Source organism: Salmo salar, chromosome 20 (assembly GCF_965601325.2).
Source record: "Salmo salar chromosome 20, fSalSal1, whole genome shotgun sequence".
NCBI classification, from domain to species: Eukaryota; Metazoa; Chordata; class Actinopteri; order Salmoniformes; family Salmonidae; genus Salmo; species Salmo salar.
The window spans coordinates 12515227-12532756 of NC_138310.1; the positions used below are offsets into that span (position 1 = coordinate 12515227).

At 44.8% G+C, this 17530-nt stretch overlaps 1 protein-coding gene across 1 annotated transcript in view; it reads left to right on the plus strand.

Moving 5' to 3' along the window:
- The first annotated feature begins 12350 nt into the window (after positions 1-12350).
- LOC106580129 (fibrinogen C domain-containing protein 1) overlaps positions 12351-17530 on the plus strand; it is a 229272-nt gene continuing 224092 nt past the window's right edge. Inside the window, exon 1 of the mRNA XM_014160835.3 lies at positions 12351-13344. Within this exon, the coding sequence (XP_014016310.2) occupies positions 13273-13344 (72 nt within the window). The 5' untranslated portion in view covers positions 12351-13272. The remainder of the gene's footprint in view (positions 13345-17530) is intronic.

Here is a 17530-nt window from a genome sequence, read left to right on the forward strand (position 1 = left end):
AGAACTCTCTTGGTAGATAGTTTGGTTGACAACTTATCATAAGGTACACTACCTCAGGCGAGCAATACCTCGAGACTTCTTTAATATTAGACGTCACGCACCAGCTATTTTTGACAAAAAGACACACACCCCCACCCCTTGTGTTATCAGAGGTAGCGTCTCTGTTCTGTCGGTGCATAGAAAATCCCACCAGCTCTATATTGTTTGTTTCTTCGTTCAGCCACGTCTCGGTGAAACATAAAATGTCACAGTTTTTAATGTCCCGTTGGTAGGATAATGTTAATAGTAGGTCATCAATTTTATTTTCTAACGATTGCACGTTAGCAAAGAGAATGGAAAGCATTGGGAGTTTACTCACTCGCCTCCGGCTTCTCAGTAGGATCCCTGATCTGCTCCCCTTTTTCCGGCGTCTTTTCACGCAAAAGGCGTGGATCTGGGCCTGTTCCAGTGAAAGCAGGATATCCTTCTCATCGGACTCGTTAAAGGAAGAAGTTTTCCTCCAGTCCGTGGTGAGTAAGGTAATTTCCGGACTATAAGCCGTTACTTTTTTCCCACGCTTTGAATCTCGCGGCTAATATATGGATTTTCCCCGCTTTCAAATATATATATATTTTTTAAAACATTCTGTGACGTGCTCAGTTTTTCGGCGGCATAAAGCTTTCATTAGACCAATGAAATTGCCGAACGGGTTAAGGTCAAACAACTTTTTTGTTTACTGTTTAGATTAAATCGAGCGCGCTCAAACTTCCCATCATTCTGATTACGGTAGTCATTTTGTCACCCTCATCATGGCAAAGACACGGAGAAATGCATATGATGCATCTTTCAAGTTGAAGGCGATTGATCTGGCTGTTGGAAAAGGAAATAGAGCTGCTGCACGGGAGCTTGGTCTAGAGCAATGACTTTCTTGGTAGGCTACTGTTTACTGCAAATTTTTAATTTTTTGTTACAAGCCGTGTTTCGTTAAAGCCTACCGGTATTTATTTTTGTTACAAGCCGTGTTTCGTTAAAGCCTATTTATTTTTGTTACAAGCCGTGTTTCGTTAAAGCCTGTGTAAAGTTAATTTGTTTCAATGTACCGGTAGGCACCTGCGGCTTATAGACATGTGCGGCTTATTTATGTTCAAAATAATACTTTTTTTATAATTCAGTGGGTGCGGCTTATATTCAGGTGCGCTCAATAGTCCGGAAATTACGGTAATCGCTTTTCTGATGTCCAGAAGTACTTTTCGGTCATAAGAGACGGTAGCAGCAACATTATGTACACAATAAGTAAAAAAATAAGTTACACAAAACGCCAAGAAATAACTAAATTGCACAATTGGTTTGGAGAATGTAAAACGTCAACCATGTTCTTCAGCGCCATCCCATCCATCCCACTGATTGTGGAGACGGACGCTATTTTATTATTAATATTGGCTAAACACAATGCAGCTGTCAATGCAAATCCTTGGCAGTATCTGCCTCTTGAAATAATTGCCTATTTATGGAGCCACTGAGGTGTTGCAGCAAAAATAGATGCCCAAGGAGGCTACTGTACGTCAGTGCGGTCAGGTCTGTGGTCAGGTCTGCGGTCAGGTCTGAGGAATGCTTCACAGTGTTTCCCTCACCTACCTGCCCTCACTAGAGTTCTGTCTCTCTACTCACTTGTCACCTACACTTTAGACCCCCTTTCTCAACCCCCTCTGCAAATGCTTGTGTAGTATTATGCTGTTTAGTATTATGCTTGTGTAATATTTGTTCATTTGACTTCAAAAGGTACTGAGAGACTGAGGAAATTCAAAATAGTATTATTAATGAAAGAATACAATTAATGTATCCCTCTTGAAGGGCACTCATTCAATGTGAAATGTATTTATGTGTGTTTTTGGGGTGTCACAAGTCAACACGTGGCTATTTTCATAGCTCGTGTAAATCTATCCATTCGTTTATTTTAGAAAAGTATCAGAACTTATCTTTCACTACTGATTCAACCAAATTGACTGGTTCCTCTTTTGTCTGGTCGTTCATATCAAGGAACTCCTGTGGGTTCTCATTATACATTGTGTGAAACAAAGACTCACCCTATTTTCATTTCTGCTCTTTCATCTGTTAATTGTGTTCCCTTATCAGCACTATACTGCAGATTGATAGCATCAATCTGATCAAAGAGAATAGAGTCCAAAGAGAATATCTTGTCTTGTCTGCTGACTCGATGATGGACCGCTAACGATTGCTGATACACCATTTAATCTACCAGTTGCTATGTGAGAGAACCCTAAGAGGACCATGATGATCTTACCTTCATGAAGCCAGGTTGTCTTATTTCCTGTGACATCAGTACACTTTGGCAATCGATCAGTGCATTTCACGTTGAAAGCGTCCGTCTCTCTCATCTTCACTGTTGTTGAGTCTTTTCTAACGTGGACATGCCAATTTGGTAAAGTCAGGTTACAGTGCTTTGGTGTTTCAGTGTTATCACTGTGGGGTTTCTGAATATGCTCTAAGTTGGATCAGCAAAGGCCTTCCATTTCACAAAATAAGAATATTGCTTGCCAATAGATATCAGTACCACACTTCAAGAGGGTTTGGTCAAAATGAAGCTACTTTATAATGCTATGACAATGTTATAAGGATATCCTGAGATTATTTATAATACTTTATCTAAAATACAACTTTATTGTCCATTGTAACTGAAATTTGAGGGGTTAAAGTGCCTGGCTCAAGGGCACAATGGCAGTAGGTGGCACCAGAGATTCTGATACCAGCAACCCTCTGGTTAATGGACTGTGTTTCTAACCATTTTCCTAAAATGTTTTGCACAAATTTGTTTACATCCCTGTAAATGAGCATTTCTCCTTTGTCAAGATAATCCAGCCACCTGTCAGGTGTGGCATATCAAGAAGCTGACTAAACAGCATGATTATTACAGAGGTGCACCTTGTGCTGGGGACAAAAAGCCCTTAAAATGTGCAGTTTTGTCACACAACACAAAGCACAGATGTCTCAAGTTTTAAGGGAGCGTGCAATTGACACACTGACTGCAGAAATGTCCACCTGAGCTGTTGCCATATCATTTAATGTTAATTTCTCTACCATAAGCCGCCTCTCCAACGTCGTTTTAGAGAATTTAGCAGTACGCCCAACCTGCCTCACAACCGCAGAACACGTGTATGGCGTTGTATGGGTGAGCAGTTTGCTGATGTCAACGTTGTGAACAGCATGCCCCATGGTGGCAGTGGGGTTATGGTATGGGCAGGCATAAGCTACGGACAATGAACACAATTGCATTTTATCGATGGCAACTTGAATGCACAAAGACACCGTGATGAGATCCTGAGGCCCATTGTCGTGCCATTTATCAGCCGCCATCACCTCATGTTTCAGCATGACAATGCACGGCCCCATGTTGCAAGGATCTGTACACAATTCCTGGAAGCTGAAAATGTCCCAATTCTTCCATGCCCTGCATACTCAACAGACTTTCCAGCCACTGTGCAAGTTTGGGATGCTCTGGATCGACGTGTACGACAGCGTATTCCAGTTCTCGCCAATATCCAGCAACTTCGCACAGCCATTTAAGAGGAGTGGGACAACATTCCACAGGCCACAATGAACAGTCTGATCAACTCTATGCGAAGGAGATGTGTCACGCTGCATGAGGCAAATGGTGGTCACACAAGATGCTGACTGGTTTTCTGATCCACACCCCTACCTTTATAAAAAAAAGTGATCTGTGACCAACAGATGCATATCTGTATTCCTACTAATATGAAATTCATAGATTAGGGCCAATTTAATTCCCTTATATGAACTATAACTCAGGAAAATCTTTGAAATTGTTGCATGTTGCGTTCGTATTTTTGTTCAGTATATATTAGTTGATTGGCTGACTGACTCAATGACTCAGAGTTGTCTTTCAAATTTTCAGACTTAAAACTCCATTCAGAAAATAAAGGATTGGGCCAACAACTACTTACTTTCCATCTAAAAACTATTCACGTCAGCCTCCAGTCCCAACAATAGAAAGTTTCCTTTCCAATTTATCTACATTTTCTCTTTTCGGGGATGTGTCTCATATACTCCTATTCTTCATGCAGTTATTTATTGGTGCTTTAACTTAAGATAGTATTTTTCCTCCATTTTAAGGGCCACTTTACAAGTTAGACGGCTGCCTCTGACAGTCCTGCTCACTCTGCCAGATGATTACAGGCTTCCACCCCTCCGTGCATGAAGGGTCTTCACATGATTGGTATGGCCAGAGCAGGTCACGCCCTCACACATACACACTTCCTCTGCACAGATTCAACAAGGATATTCATTATGGCACTGCTTGTGAATCCACATTGTAGGCTACTTTTCAACTATACCTCGGAAATCGGACAGGCTTCATTTCATGGTTGGTTTTTGAATGACATAGAATGAACAGGATGAATTGATTGGTTTCTTGAGAAGGATTTGAGGCACTGCGTTGTACATGATTTTGCTCAAATTCAACACCTTTTCTTAGACATGAGGACCAACATATTCAAGGTTATAGTACAAACTCCTACATTTACAGAAGACATGTACTGTTTATAGGACCCTTTCGAAAATGAGATGGTGAAAAAAAAAACTCACCATGCCACTGGATTTAGGTTCAAAGTTGAGTGAAAAATTGTCACGACTTCCACCGAAGGTGGTTCCTCTCCCTGTGCGGGCGGTGCTCGGCGGTCGGCGTCGCCGGCCTACTAGCCATCACCGATCCATTTTTCCTTTTCCGTTTGTTTTGTCTTTGGTTCTTTAACACCTGGGTTCATTTGCTTTCATTTTTGTGTGTATAATTTCCCCTGTTGCCTGTGTCACGTCCTGACCAGGAAAAGGGGTCATTTGTCATTGTAGTATGGTCAGGGCGTGGCAGGGGGTGTTGTTTTTGTGTGTTTTGGGGTTGGTTTGTTTCATGGGGATTTGTTCTAGTTTTCATTTTCTATGTGTGGCCGAGTATGGTTTCCAATCAGAGGCAGGTGTCTTTCGTTGTCTCTGATTGGAAGCCATACTTAGGCAGCCTGTTTTTTCCTTTGGGTTTGTGGGTGGTTGTTTTTCGTATAGTCAATGTTACCTTACGGAACTGTCGTGTGTCAATTTGTTAATTTTTGTTTAAGTGTTCACTTTATACGTTAAATAAAGAAGATGAGCACTCAACACGCTGCGCCTTGGTCTGCCCCTTTCGATGCATGTGACAGCCTGCTTAGGTTTGTGCGAGATTATTCATGTTATGTTGCTCGTTGAGGTTGTGCCTCAGGTTTATTCACGTTTATACTGAGTGTGTATAAGTTTAGGAGCATTGTTTTTCCTCCTTCCTTGAGTACCGTGTTCTCTTGTGTCGTGGGCATTTTTTGGGGTTTGGTATTGTACCTGTCCTTTTTTTTGTGGACTTGCCATTAAATCGGGTATGTTTTTTATCCGGCCGTGCAAATACTGCCCCCTATCCCCAACAGGTTGGACATGTCCATTCGGCTGGACAACTTGCTGGCTACCCGCGGACGTCCGGATCGGGCCCTGTCAGTTTCATCCCCCAGCCCCCCCACTCCAACGCCCATGGAGCTAGGAGTGGCTGCAGCGAGGGTGACCGGAGGAGGAGCCCTTTCCTGTACCAGCTGTGGTCGTAGAGGGCACACTGCTGACCGGTGCTGGAGGGGATCTTCAGGGAGTCGAGACGGCAGGCCGAACACTGTTCAGACACCCCAGGTGAGTCGGCACCCTGAGTCCGCTGTTGGTCACATGTATGTGTTGATTTCCTTTCCTGAGTTTTCCCGGCATAAGGCGCTAGTAGATTCAGGCGCAGCGGGGAATTTTATTGACCGCGGTTTTGCGCATAGTTTAGGGTTCCCCCTTGTTCGGATTGATAAACCCTTCCCAGGGCACGCTTTAGATAGTCGACCATTAGGGTCAGGGCTAGTCAGGGAGGCCACGGCTCCACGGGGCATGGTTATGCAGGGGGGTCATGAGGAGAGAATTAGTCTCTTCCTCATTGATTCTCCTGCGTTTCCGGTGGTGCTGGGGATTCCCTGGTTGGCCTGTCACAACCCCAAGATTTCGTGGCAACAGAGGGCTCTAAAGGGGTGGTCAGAGGAGTGCTCAGGCAGGTGTGTAGGAGTTTCCATCGGTGCAACGACGGTGGAGAGTCCAGACCAAATCTCCACCGTGCGTATTCTTTCAGAATCTTCTGTAAAAAGAAGGCGACCCAATTACCACCTCATCGACGAGCGGATTGTGCGATAAATCTCCTGGTAGACGCTACACTTCAGGAGTCACGTGTATCCCGTCACAGGAGGAGACGGTGGCTATGGAGACATATGTCTCTGAATCTCTGGGGCAGGGGTACATTCGGCCCCCAAACGTCACCTGCCTCCTCAAGTTTCTTTTTTGTGAAGAAGAAGAAGGAGGGAGGTCTGCATCCGTGCATTGACTATAGAGGTCTAAATTCCATCACGGTGGGGTACAGTTACCCGCTACCTCTCATCGCCACAGCGATTGAGTCATTTCACGGGGCACGCTTCTTCACAAAACTGGATCTCAGGAGCGTGTATAACTTGGTGTGTATCCGGGAGGGAGATGAGTGGAAGACAGCGTTTAGTACCACATCCGGCCATTATGAGTACCTCGTCATGCCGTACGGGTTGAAGAATGCTCCTGCAGTCTTCCAATCCTTTGTAGGCGAGATTCTCAGGGACCTGTATGGGCAGCGAGTGGTGATTTATATCAATGACATTCTGGTATATTCCGCTACACGCGCCGCGCATGTGTCTCTGGGGCGCAAGGTACTTGGGCGACTGTTGGAGCATGACCTGTACGTCAAGGCTGAGAAATGCTTGTTCTTCAAACTGGCCGTTTTCTTCCTAGGATATCGCATTTCCACATCAGGGTTGGTGATGGAGTGTGACCGCATTACAGCTGTGCGTAATTGGCCGACTCCAACCACGGTAAAGGAGGTGCAGCGGTTCTTAGGGTTTGCCAACTACTACCGGAGGTTTCTCCGGGGTTTTTGGCAGGTGGCTGCTCCCATTACTTCACTGCTGAAGGGGGGACCGGTGCGTCTGCAGTGGTCGGCTGAGGCGGACAGAGCTTTTGGTCGCCTGAAGGCTCCAGATCCCTCTTTGGCATTCATAGTGGGGGTGGACGCGTCCGAGGCTGGGATTGGAGCCGTGCTCTCACAGCGCTCGGGTACGCCACCGAAACTCCGCCCCTGCGCTTTCTTTTCGAGGAAGCTCAGCCCTGCGGAGCCAAACTATGACGTGGGGGATCGGGAGTTGTTGGCTGTTGTCAGAGCTCTGAAGGTGTGGAGACAATGGTTTAAGGGGGCTCAATACCCTTTCCTCATCTGGACTGACCACCGTAATCTGGAGTACATCCGGGAGGCGAGGAGACTGAACCCTCACCAGGCAAGGTGGGCTATGTTTTTCACTCGATTTAGTTTCACTATATCGTATAGACCGGGTTCCCAGAACACTAAGGGAGACGCACTGTCCCGACTGTATGATACGGAGGTGGTATGGGAGGTGGACGCGGACATCGAGCGGGTGTCGGGTTTAGAGCCTACTCCACCACAGTATCCAGCTGGACGGGTGTACGTTCCACTTGAGGTTCGCGACAGGTTGATCTGGTGGGCTCACACGTCACCCTCCTCTGGTCATCCGGGCATCGGTAGGATGGTGCGATGTCTTAGTAGGATGTACTGGTGGTGCACTTTGGCCAAGGACGTGAGGGCTAATGTGTCCTCCTGCTCGGTGTGCGCTCAGTGCAAGACTCTTAGGCACCTGCCCAGAGGGAAGTTACAACCCCTTCCCATTCCACAGCGGCCTTGGTCACACCTGTCTGTGGACTTCCTGACTCATCTGCCTCCATCACAGGGCAACACCACGATCCTGGTCATTGTGAATCGGTTTTCTAAGTCCTGTCGTCTCCTTCCTTTGCCTGGTCTCCCTACGGCCCCTACGGTTTACACACGTCTTCCGGCACAATGGAGTGCCTGAGGACATAGTTTCTAATCTGGGTCCCCAGTTCACGTCCAGGGTTTGGAAGGCATTCATGGAACGTCTGGGGTTCTCGGTCAGCCTTACCTCGGGTTTTCACCCTGAGAGTAATGGGCAGGTGGAGAGAGTGAACCAGGATGTGGGTAGGTTTCTGCGGTCGTATTGCCAGGACCGGCCCGGGGAGTGGGCGAAGTTCATCCCATCGGCAGACATGGCCCAGAACTCACTCCGCCACTCCTCTACAAACCTATCGTCCTTCCAGTGCATGTTGGGTTATCAGCCGGTCCTGGTCCCGTGGCATCAGAGTCAGACCGAGGCTCTGGTGGTGGACGAATGGGTGAGGTGCTCGAGGGAGACCTGGGAGGCCGCCCACGGGTACCTTAAACGGGCCGAAGGGCGGCAGAAGGCAAGCGCTGACCGCCACCGCAGTGAGGCCCCTGTGTTCGCACCGGGGGACCAGGTCTGGCTCTCGACCCGAAACCTGCCCCTCCGCCTGCCCTGCCGGAAGCTGGGTCCACGGTTTGTGGGGCCATTTAAAGTCCTGAGGAGAATAAACGAGGTGTGTTATAGGTTACACCTCCCCCCTTATTACCGTATTAATACCTCGTTTCATGTGTCTCTCCTCAGGCCGGTGGTGGCTGGTCTGCTTCAAGAAGCTGAGGTGTGGGAGGTCCTTCCACCCCCTCTGGACATCGAGGGGGCCCCGGCGTATGCAGTTCGGTCCATACTGGACTCAAGGCGTCGGGTGAGGGGCCTTCAGTAGCTCGTGGATTGGGAGGGGTACGGCCCAGAGGAGAGATGCTGGGTGCCGGTGGAGGACGTAATAGACCAGTCAAAGGTTTGGACACACCTACTCATTCAAGTTTTTATTTTTCTTTACTAAAGGGTTTTTCTTTTTTAGAAATTGTAGCATAATAGTGAAGACATCAAAAGTATGAAATGACACATATGGAATCAGGTAGTAACCAAAAAAGTGTTAAGCAAATCAAAATATATTTCAGATTTTATATTCTTCAAAGTAGCCACCCTTTGCCTTGATGACAGCTTTGCACACTATACACAGGGCAATGGCAGATGGCGCCGGAGAGGATGGCGCCGGAGAGGATGGCTGACGTTTTACGTGCTCCTAAACAACTGTGCTACTTTGGTCATTTTTTTGCATTGTTTGTAACTTCTTTTTTAACTTATTTTGTACATAATATTGAGCAACCATCTCTTATGACCGAAAATAACTTCTGGACATCAGAACAGAAATTACTCACCTCAAACTGGAAGAAGCTTTTTCCTTTAACGAGTCCGACACAAAGGATATACTGCTTTCTCAGGAACAGAAAAAAAGGGGGTGGAGGTCGGGCTGCCTTCTGAGAATTCGTAGGCGAGCGAGTCAACCCCCACTGCCATCCGTTCTATTGCCCAACTTGCAATCATTGGAAAATAAAATCGATGGCCTACAATCAAGATTATCCTACCAAAGGGACATTCAAAACTGTAATATATCTTATGTTTCACCGAGTCGTGGCTGAACGACGACATGAATAACATACAGCTCGCAGGTTTTACGCTTTTTCTGCAGGATATAACAGCACACTCTGGTAAGACAATGGTCTATGTATATTTGTAAACAACAGCTGGTGCATGAAATCCAAGGAAGTCTCAAGGTTTTGCTCGCCTGTGGTAGAGTATCTCATGATAAGCTGTAGACCACACTACTTACCAAGAGAGTTTTCATCTATATTCTTCATAGCTATCTATTTACCATCACAAACCGATGCTGGCACTAAGACTGCACTCAATGAGCTGTATACGCCCATAAGCAAACAGGAAAACGCTCATCCAGAGGCGGCGCTCCTAGTGGCTGGGGACTTTAATGCAGGGAAACTTACATTTGTTTTACCTACATTCTACCAGCATATTAAATGTGTAAGCAGAGGGAAACAAACTCTAGACCATCTTTACTCGACACACAGAGACACGTACAAAGCTCTCCCTCGCCCTCCACTTGGCAAATCTGACCATAATTCCATCCTCCTGATTCCTGCTTACAAGCAAAAACTAAAGCAGGACGCACCAGTGACTTGGTCAATAAGAAAGTGGTCAGATGAAGCAGATGCTAAGCTACAGGACTCTTTCGCTAGCACAGACTGGAATATGTTCCGGGATTCCTCCGATGACATTGAGGAGTACACCACGTCAGTCACTGGCTTTCTCAATAGGTGCATCGATGAAGTCGTCCCCACAGTGACCATACGTACATACCCCAACCAGAAACCAATGGATTACAGGCAATATCTGCACTGAGCTAAAGGGTAGAGCTGCCGCTTTCATGGAGCGGGACTCTAACCCGGAAGCTTATAACAAATCCTGTTATGCCCTCTGACGAACCATCAAGCAGGCAAAGCGTCAATACAGGACTAAGATCGAATCGCACTACACCGGCTCCGACGCTCGTTGGATGTGGCAGAATTTGCAGAAGATTACAGACTACAAAGGGAAGCACAGCCTCGAGCTGCCCAGTGACCCTAGCCTACCAGACGATCTAAATTACTTCTATGCTCGCTTCTAGGCAAAAAACACTGAAACATGCATGAGAGCATTAGCTGTTCCGGACGACTGTGTGATCACACTCTCCGTTGCCGATGTGAGTAAGACATTTAAACAGGTCAACGTCCAAAAACGGATTACCAGGACGTGTACTCAGAGACATGCGCTGACCAACTGGCAAGTGTCTTCACTGACATTTTCAACCTGTCCCTGACTGAGTCTGTAATACCAACATGTTTCAAGCAGATCACCATAGTCCCTGTGCCCAAGAACACTAAGGTAACCTGCCTAAATGACTACCGACCCGTAGCACTCACGTCTGTAGCCATGAAGTGCTTTGAAAGAAACCCTAGACCCACTTCAATTTGCAAACCTCTCCAACAGATCCACAGAGGATGCAGTCTCTATTGCACTCAACACTGCCCTTTCTCACCTGGACAAATGGAACACCTATGTGAGAATGCTATTCATTGACTACAGCTCAGCGTTCAAAACCATAGTGCCCTCAAAGCTCATCACTAAGCTAAGGACCCTGGTACTAAACACCTCCCTCTGCAACTGGATCCTGGACTTCCTGACGGGCCACCTCCAAGAGGTAAGGGTAGGTAACAACACATTTGCCACGCTGATCCTCAACACGGGGGCCCGTCAGGGGTGAGTGCTCAGTCCCCTCCTGTACTCCCTGTTTACTCATGACTGCATGGCCAGGCATGACTCCAACACCATCATCAAGTTTGCCGATGACAACAGTGGTAGAACTTATCACTGACAAAGATGAGACAGCCTATAGGGAGGAGGTCAGAGACCTGGCCATGTGGTGCCAGGACAACAACCTATCCCGCAATGTGATCAAGACAAAGGATATTATTGTGGACTACAGGAAAAGGAGGAGCGAGCACACCCCCATTCTCATTGATGGGGCTGTACTGGAGCAGATTGAGAGCTTCAAGTTCCTTGGTGCCCACATCACTAACAAACTAACATGGTCTAAACACACTAAGACAGTCGTGAAGCAGGCACGACAAAACCTATTCCCCCTCAGGAGACTGAAAAAAATTGGCATGGGTCCTCAGATCCTCAAAAGGTTCTACAGCTGCACCATCGAGAGCATCCTAACTGGTTGCATCACTGCCTGGTATGGCAACTGCTCGGCCTCTGACCGCAAGGCACTACAGAAGGTAGTGCGTATGGCCCAGTACATCACTGGGGCCAAGCTTCCTGCCATCCAGGACCTCTATGCCAGGCGGTGTCAGAGGAAGGCCCTAAAAATGGTCAAAGACTCCAGCCTCCCTAGTCATAGGCTGTTCTCTCTGCTACTGCATGGCAAGCGGTACCGGAGCGCCAAGTCTAGGTCCAAAAGGCTTCTTAACATCTTCTACCCCCAAGCCATAAGACTCCTGAACAGCTAATCAAAGGGCTACCCAGACCCCTCTTTTACGCTGCAGCTACTCTCTGTTTATTGTCTATGCAGTCACTTTAACATTACCTACATGTACATATTGCTATTGTTATTTTTGCTGCTGCTGTAAAATTATTTGTTACTTTTATTTTTTACTTAACACTTATTTTTCTTAACTGCATTGTTGGATAAGGGCTTGTAAGTAAGCATTTCACTGTAAGGTCAACACCTGTTGTATTTGGCGCATGTGACAAATAAAATTTGATTTGATTTCAATCATTGCCCTGGGGCATTGCGATTTTTATTCATTTTTCAGACCAGAGAAAAGAGTGCCTCCTACTTGCCCTCCAACACCACTTCCAGCAGCATCTGGTCTCCCATTCAGGACCAACCCTGTTTAACTTCAGAGGCAAGCCAGCAGTGGGATGCAGGGAGGTATGCTGCTGGCAAATGATAGAAGTTCAATGATATAAGGGCAATGTTGAATGTCTGTAACTTCCATCACATGAAGAAGAAAGCAACAAGCTATCCTTCTGTCGAAATGTTAAACGACTAAATTAATGACCTGCATCCTCATCTCTGAAATGGGTACGTAAAGCCGGTACAGGCATTCATGTAACATAGTGGCACACACACTGTCTCTCTCTCACACACACACACACGCGCACACACTTGCACAGGGAATGGAATCACTGACGGAGGCACTCGCGCTGAGGCTTGGATTTCACGTTTTGCCAAGTGCAATATGCTTCTAATCTGAAAGACTGCGCCTTGAATCCTATCCGAGAGTTGCTTCATGCTTATTAACGTAAACCGAGGCGGGTGAATATTTTACCCGAGCTCTCTCACATTTTAACAAGGACATAGCCCACGCGTAAAACCTTGACAGGACACTGGGCAACATTTTGAGTCTGAGAACAAATTAAATAGAAGAGGTTTTATTCTAGATTCTGGTTAACGAAGGGTGAATTTTGTTTCTTTAGGAACGGAAAATCTGCAACGCATCAAACGCGCACTGCCAAAGTGCACGTGCATTTTTTTACACTGTAACAACAAGGAACGTTGTAGCAATTTCACAATTGTGGAAATTCAAAGCAACTATTCTTTGCAAGGGGTCCTACATGTATGTATGATTTCAACATGTTTGTAGTACTAGATTCCCATGATCTGGACCTCCGTTAAAATTGTAGAGATCTGTGCAGTGAAGTCGCCTAGTTTTGTGTGTGTGAACCTTTTTTCCTTTCTTGTTGGAGTATTTCAAACACGCATAGACCCTGGTCTGTGGATTACACTCTTCCTTTACCAATGATGTCAAATCTCGGATTTTAAGATTTTCAGAGAATGGTCAATGATCGATGGACAATCATGAACAGTGTGTCAGAACTCGAAGATGGACAACAGCATAAATCTCAGGTAGGCATTGCATGCTGCACAGACTCATTAATTGATTAGCTCTGCTCAAAAACAAAAACCCCAGGTGTAAAGCCTGCAGGCACCATAAAGTATTTCATAAAATATAGTGTGGCTCATAATAATGCAAAACTATAGCACGTAATTACACATAGAAAACGAATAGACATTTATTTGTGAGCGCTAAATGTGCCTCTATTTATTCATTGTTTTGACTTAAATTATGCCAATATGATGTGAATTATACACATTTAATTATAATAGTATATAATGTACTGGTAAATCCATAAATTGTTATTGAATCGCTTGAGTAGATGAGGATTTCCGATGTCCGAATGATCCTGTAGAAACAGAAATGAGCTAAATCCTGTTTTTTTTATATATATATATTTTTCATTCATTGTCGGTCCACTTACAATTTGTGCATCTATAGGAACATTAGCCTTTCAGCTGTCCAGCTGCAAATGTGTTTTTTTTTAATTATATTTTTGTATACATGTCTATCAAGGTAAAAAAGAAAGAAAGAAAAAAAAGGGCATTACTGTAAAGTGGAGGAAACTGATGTTGAAGCAATGTCTTATCTCACATATTAACTGTATAACACTCAGTGCAAATGAGTGAGGGCACTTCTATGCTAGTTAAACATCTCAGTGGAGTATTTGGCATTGTGAAATGGCATGCATACTAGGCTAAGTTTGTCGAATAGTATTTTTTTTATGTAGGTTGGTGTCTGAGATTATACTGTTTTTTGGCATGATACTCTCTTCTGGCTGTTTACTAGAGAACAGCATTAAGGGTCTTGTTACTAATATACTTCTGTAGGAAACCTGTGTTTTTCTGCTTTTTGTTCAGTTGAAAGCCTGTATTTCTGGCCACAGGTGAACCAGGGGATCAGAACCTCAGCAGCTGCTTATCACAGGTGGACAACCACCATGCATGTTTTTCTCTCATTATCATAATGAGTATGATGTAAACTTCACACACACACACAAGTTCACACACAGACAGACAGACAGACAGACAGACAGACAGACAGACAGACAGACAGACAGACAGACAGGGAGGGAGGGAGGGAGGGAGGGAGGGAGGGAGGGAGGGAGGGAGGGAGCTGTCTGCATGTAAGCCCAATGAGTTTCTGACATCGCTTCATTGCTCCCATTTGGACCAGCTATCAATGACATGTCTGTTACAGTTGCATCATCAACACTGTTTAATGACTGCTTCGTTAAGTATTTCAACTGACCAAACCCAAATCTTGATTTTGTCCTTCACTCATGCAGCACAATACAAATTAATTTATGAATCATCCTTTCATTGAAACCAGTTAGGAATTCATTGGCTGCTTTGACTGGTGTTTCTCAATATAATCTCAATTAACCTAGAACGAAAGTCTTGCATAATTGGTCTGCTGCCCGAATAAGTTATGGGTCCATACATGTTAAAGGTGAAGTTAGCCTTTTTTAAACCAAATCGCTATTTTTGATATACATTTGCATTTTACATTTTAGTCATTTAGCAGACGCTCTTATCCAGAGTGACTTACAGTAGTGAATGCATACATTTCATTTCATGCATTTAAAAAAAATAATAATAATTGTATAAGTGGCATGTTATGGAAAGGGCCAGACGCTTTTTTTGCGATTTCACTTTTATTTTCCCCAACCAGCAATTCACTTCCTCGTTCAGCAGTACAGGGGCTCTGAAAAAAGAATTGCTCCAAAAACACACACATGTCCTTTTAGAAACTGAAATGCTCCCAGTAAAGTGATGCATGTCTTTAGATGTTGTACACATAAAATTGTATCATTCTGAACTTTAACCTCAACGTTATATATAATTTTGTGCAACTCAAACTGTTTCCCCTATCCAGCTGTTCCATTCTCCGTGCAGCCAGCCTGCTGTTAGAATGGACGGAGCGGTAATCGCAACAAAATGGAATATAAAGTTCGGAATTTACACTGAACATTGGTTGTAAAAAAATCACAATTCCCCTTTATGAGAAGCAATTACAGGCCCAGTGCAGTCAGAAACGTGATTGTTCTGTGTTTTATATATATTTCCACACTAAGAGGTTGGAATAATTGTGAAAATTATGATAATTCCCTTTTAGTGTAAGAGCTGTTTGAAAAGACTGCCTGTAATTTCAGCCTGTTTTGGTGGGATGGAGTTTTGGCCTTCCATGGTGACATCACCATGCAGTAAATTAGTTAATAGACCAATAAGAAAGAGTTCCAAACTTCTCTGCCAATAACAGCAAATCTTCAGTTTTACTCTCCTGTTACAGGTTTTGGCTTTTACATTTATGTTTTGAGGTTGGACTTTAGCACGTATAGCACATTCTCGTGTAGGGCGCACCGATTGGTGTCACCTCGTTAGTCAGTATGTGTTACAACTGTGCTGGTTGCCATCTCATTAGTGTTTCACCTGTGTTGGCCCAGGTGCTATTTAAGAGTGTCTGGTCCAGTGCTCTAATTGTCTTGAGAGATATGGAGGGTAAACAAATGTAGTTGTTGTTCCTATTTAAATAAATATCTCAACAAAGTATCCTTTATCTGATTTCATTTTGTTCCACCTTTTCGGTTTGCTTCCTGTCTAAGTTTGATGTGGGTTTTCTTTTGTTTGCCTCTTCTTGCTCAATTTTAGTGGGTGCTCATTGTGTGTGTCTTTTTTAGGTTCCAGTTGTTGTTGCTGGTCAACTTTCAGTGGTCACCCCAGAACCACTCCTAACTGTCTTTCAGAACCCCTCCTAAAACCCCACCTGTTTTGTTTTGGTTGTTGTCAGTGACTCTTTGTTATTTCCCCTCTCTGTTTGAGTGACAATGTTTGGTTTTCTTGCTGGGGAACGTAACAAAATGGGTGCACATCCAGGATATTGTTCCCTATGAGTATGGTAGTCGCTCAAGTCACCTACTCTGAAGCTCTGCTCTGCCCAGATATTTGAATGTTCAAAATAAGCTTTTGTGGTAGTTTGTCACAGACATCCACCTTGAGGGGTTATAAGATTGGTGGAATAATTTTGAAAGTTGCTAGAAAGGCACAGGCTCATAAAATTAAAGCCATAGAGTTGGAAGCATTTGTGGGAGATGCTAGATAATTGTACAAAGGTGAATTTGCTTGTCATTGTAAGGCTCTGGGTGTAGTGGGTGCGAAGTCAGGCGCAGGAAGCAGAGAGTACAGGGTAGTGCTTTAATTGCACACACGGCGAACATAAGCCACCCCACGAAAATACAGGGCTCACACAAAACAAAATGCCCCAAACACTGGGGACTGAAACAGTCTGGAGAAAACCCATGACCGACACAAGTGTTTACAGTAGCAACACACAAACAATCCCGCACACAGAGCATGCGGGCCTACTGGCTAAAATAACCCGACTAATCAGCCTAACACAAAACAGGTGAAACCAATAAACAGAAAGGGGGAAAAAAGGGAATCAGTGGCAGCTAGTAGGCTGGTGACAACGACCGCCGAGCACCACCCGAGCAGGAAGGGGAGCTACCTTTGGTAGGAGTCGTGACAGTCATTGCAAGTCATTATGACATCAGTGGCATCTGGCAATCCAAAAGCCGTAGCCGAAGAGTTGATCGGTACTGTTTTGGTAGAGAAGGAAATCCTCTCAGAGATAGGCTGATGAAAAGGGTGCTACGGGTAGAGTACATCCCATAAAGTGCAACTAAGGGAGTTTGAACTAAAGGCAAAGTTGGAGCAAAAACTATTTTGAGCATGAAAAACAAATTACAGCTTGAGCTGTGCCCACAGATATAGATAAAGATCGTATCCGCCAGTTTGTCATTACTGCCATGAGAAAGTTGAAACAGAAAAATTAGAGGGAGAAAAGGTTGTTTTTTCTTGTTGGAGCACTCCAGTTGATCAAGATTTTGGTTCAGATGTGTATGGACCTTTTGAATGGCGATGCTGTTAAGCAGCCAATGAAAATACTGCGTGACACTGGGGCAGCCCATTCCTTAATTTTGGAGGGTGTTTTACCTATGTCTGACACTTTTTATTTTTGTTATTTATTTTATTAAATATCCGAAACATACAATATACTTGCAGTGAAGCCGCTCAACAACTACACCATACCAGTCATCCAACAAACTCCCATTCAGAGCGACACACAGAAGCATCCAGGGTCAATTCCCTGCTCAATGGCACGTTGACAGATCTCCCGCCAGGCCAAAAAACGTGA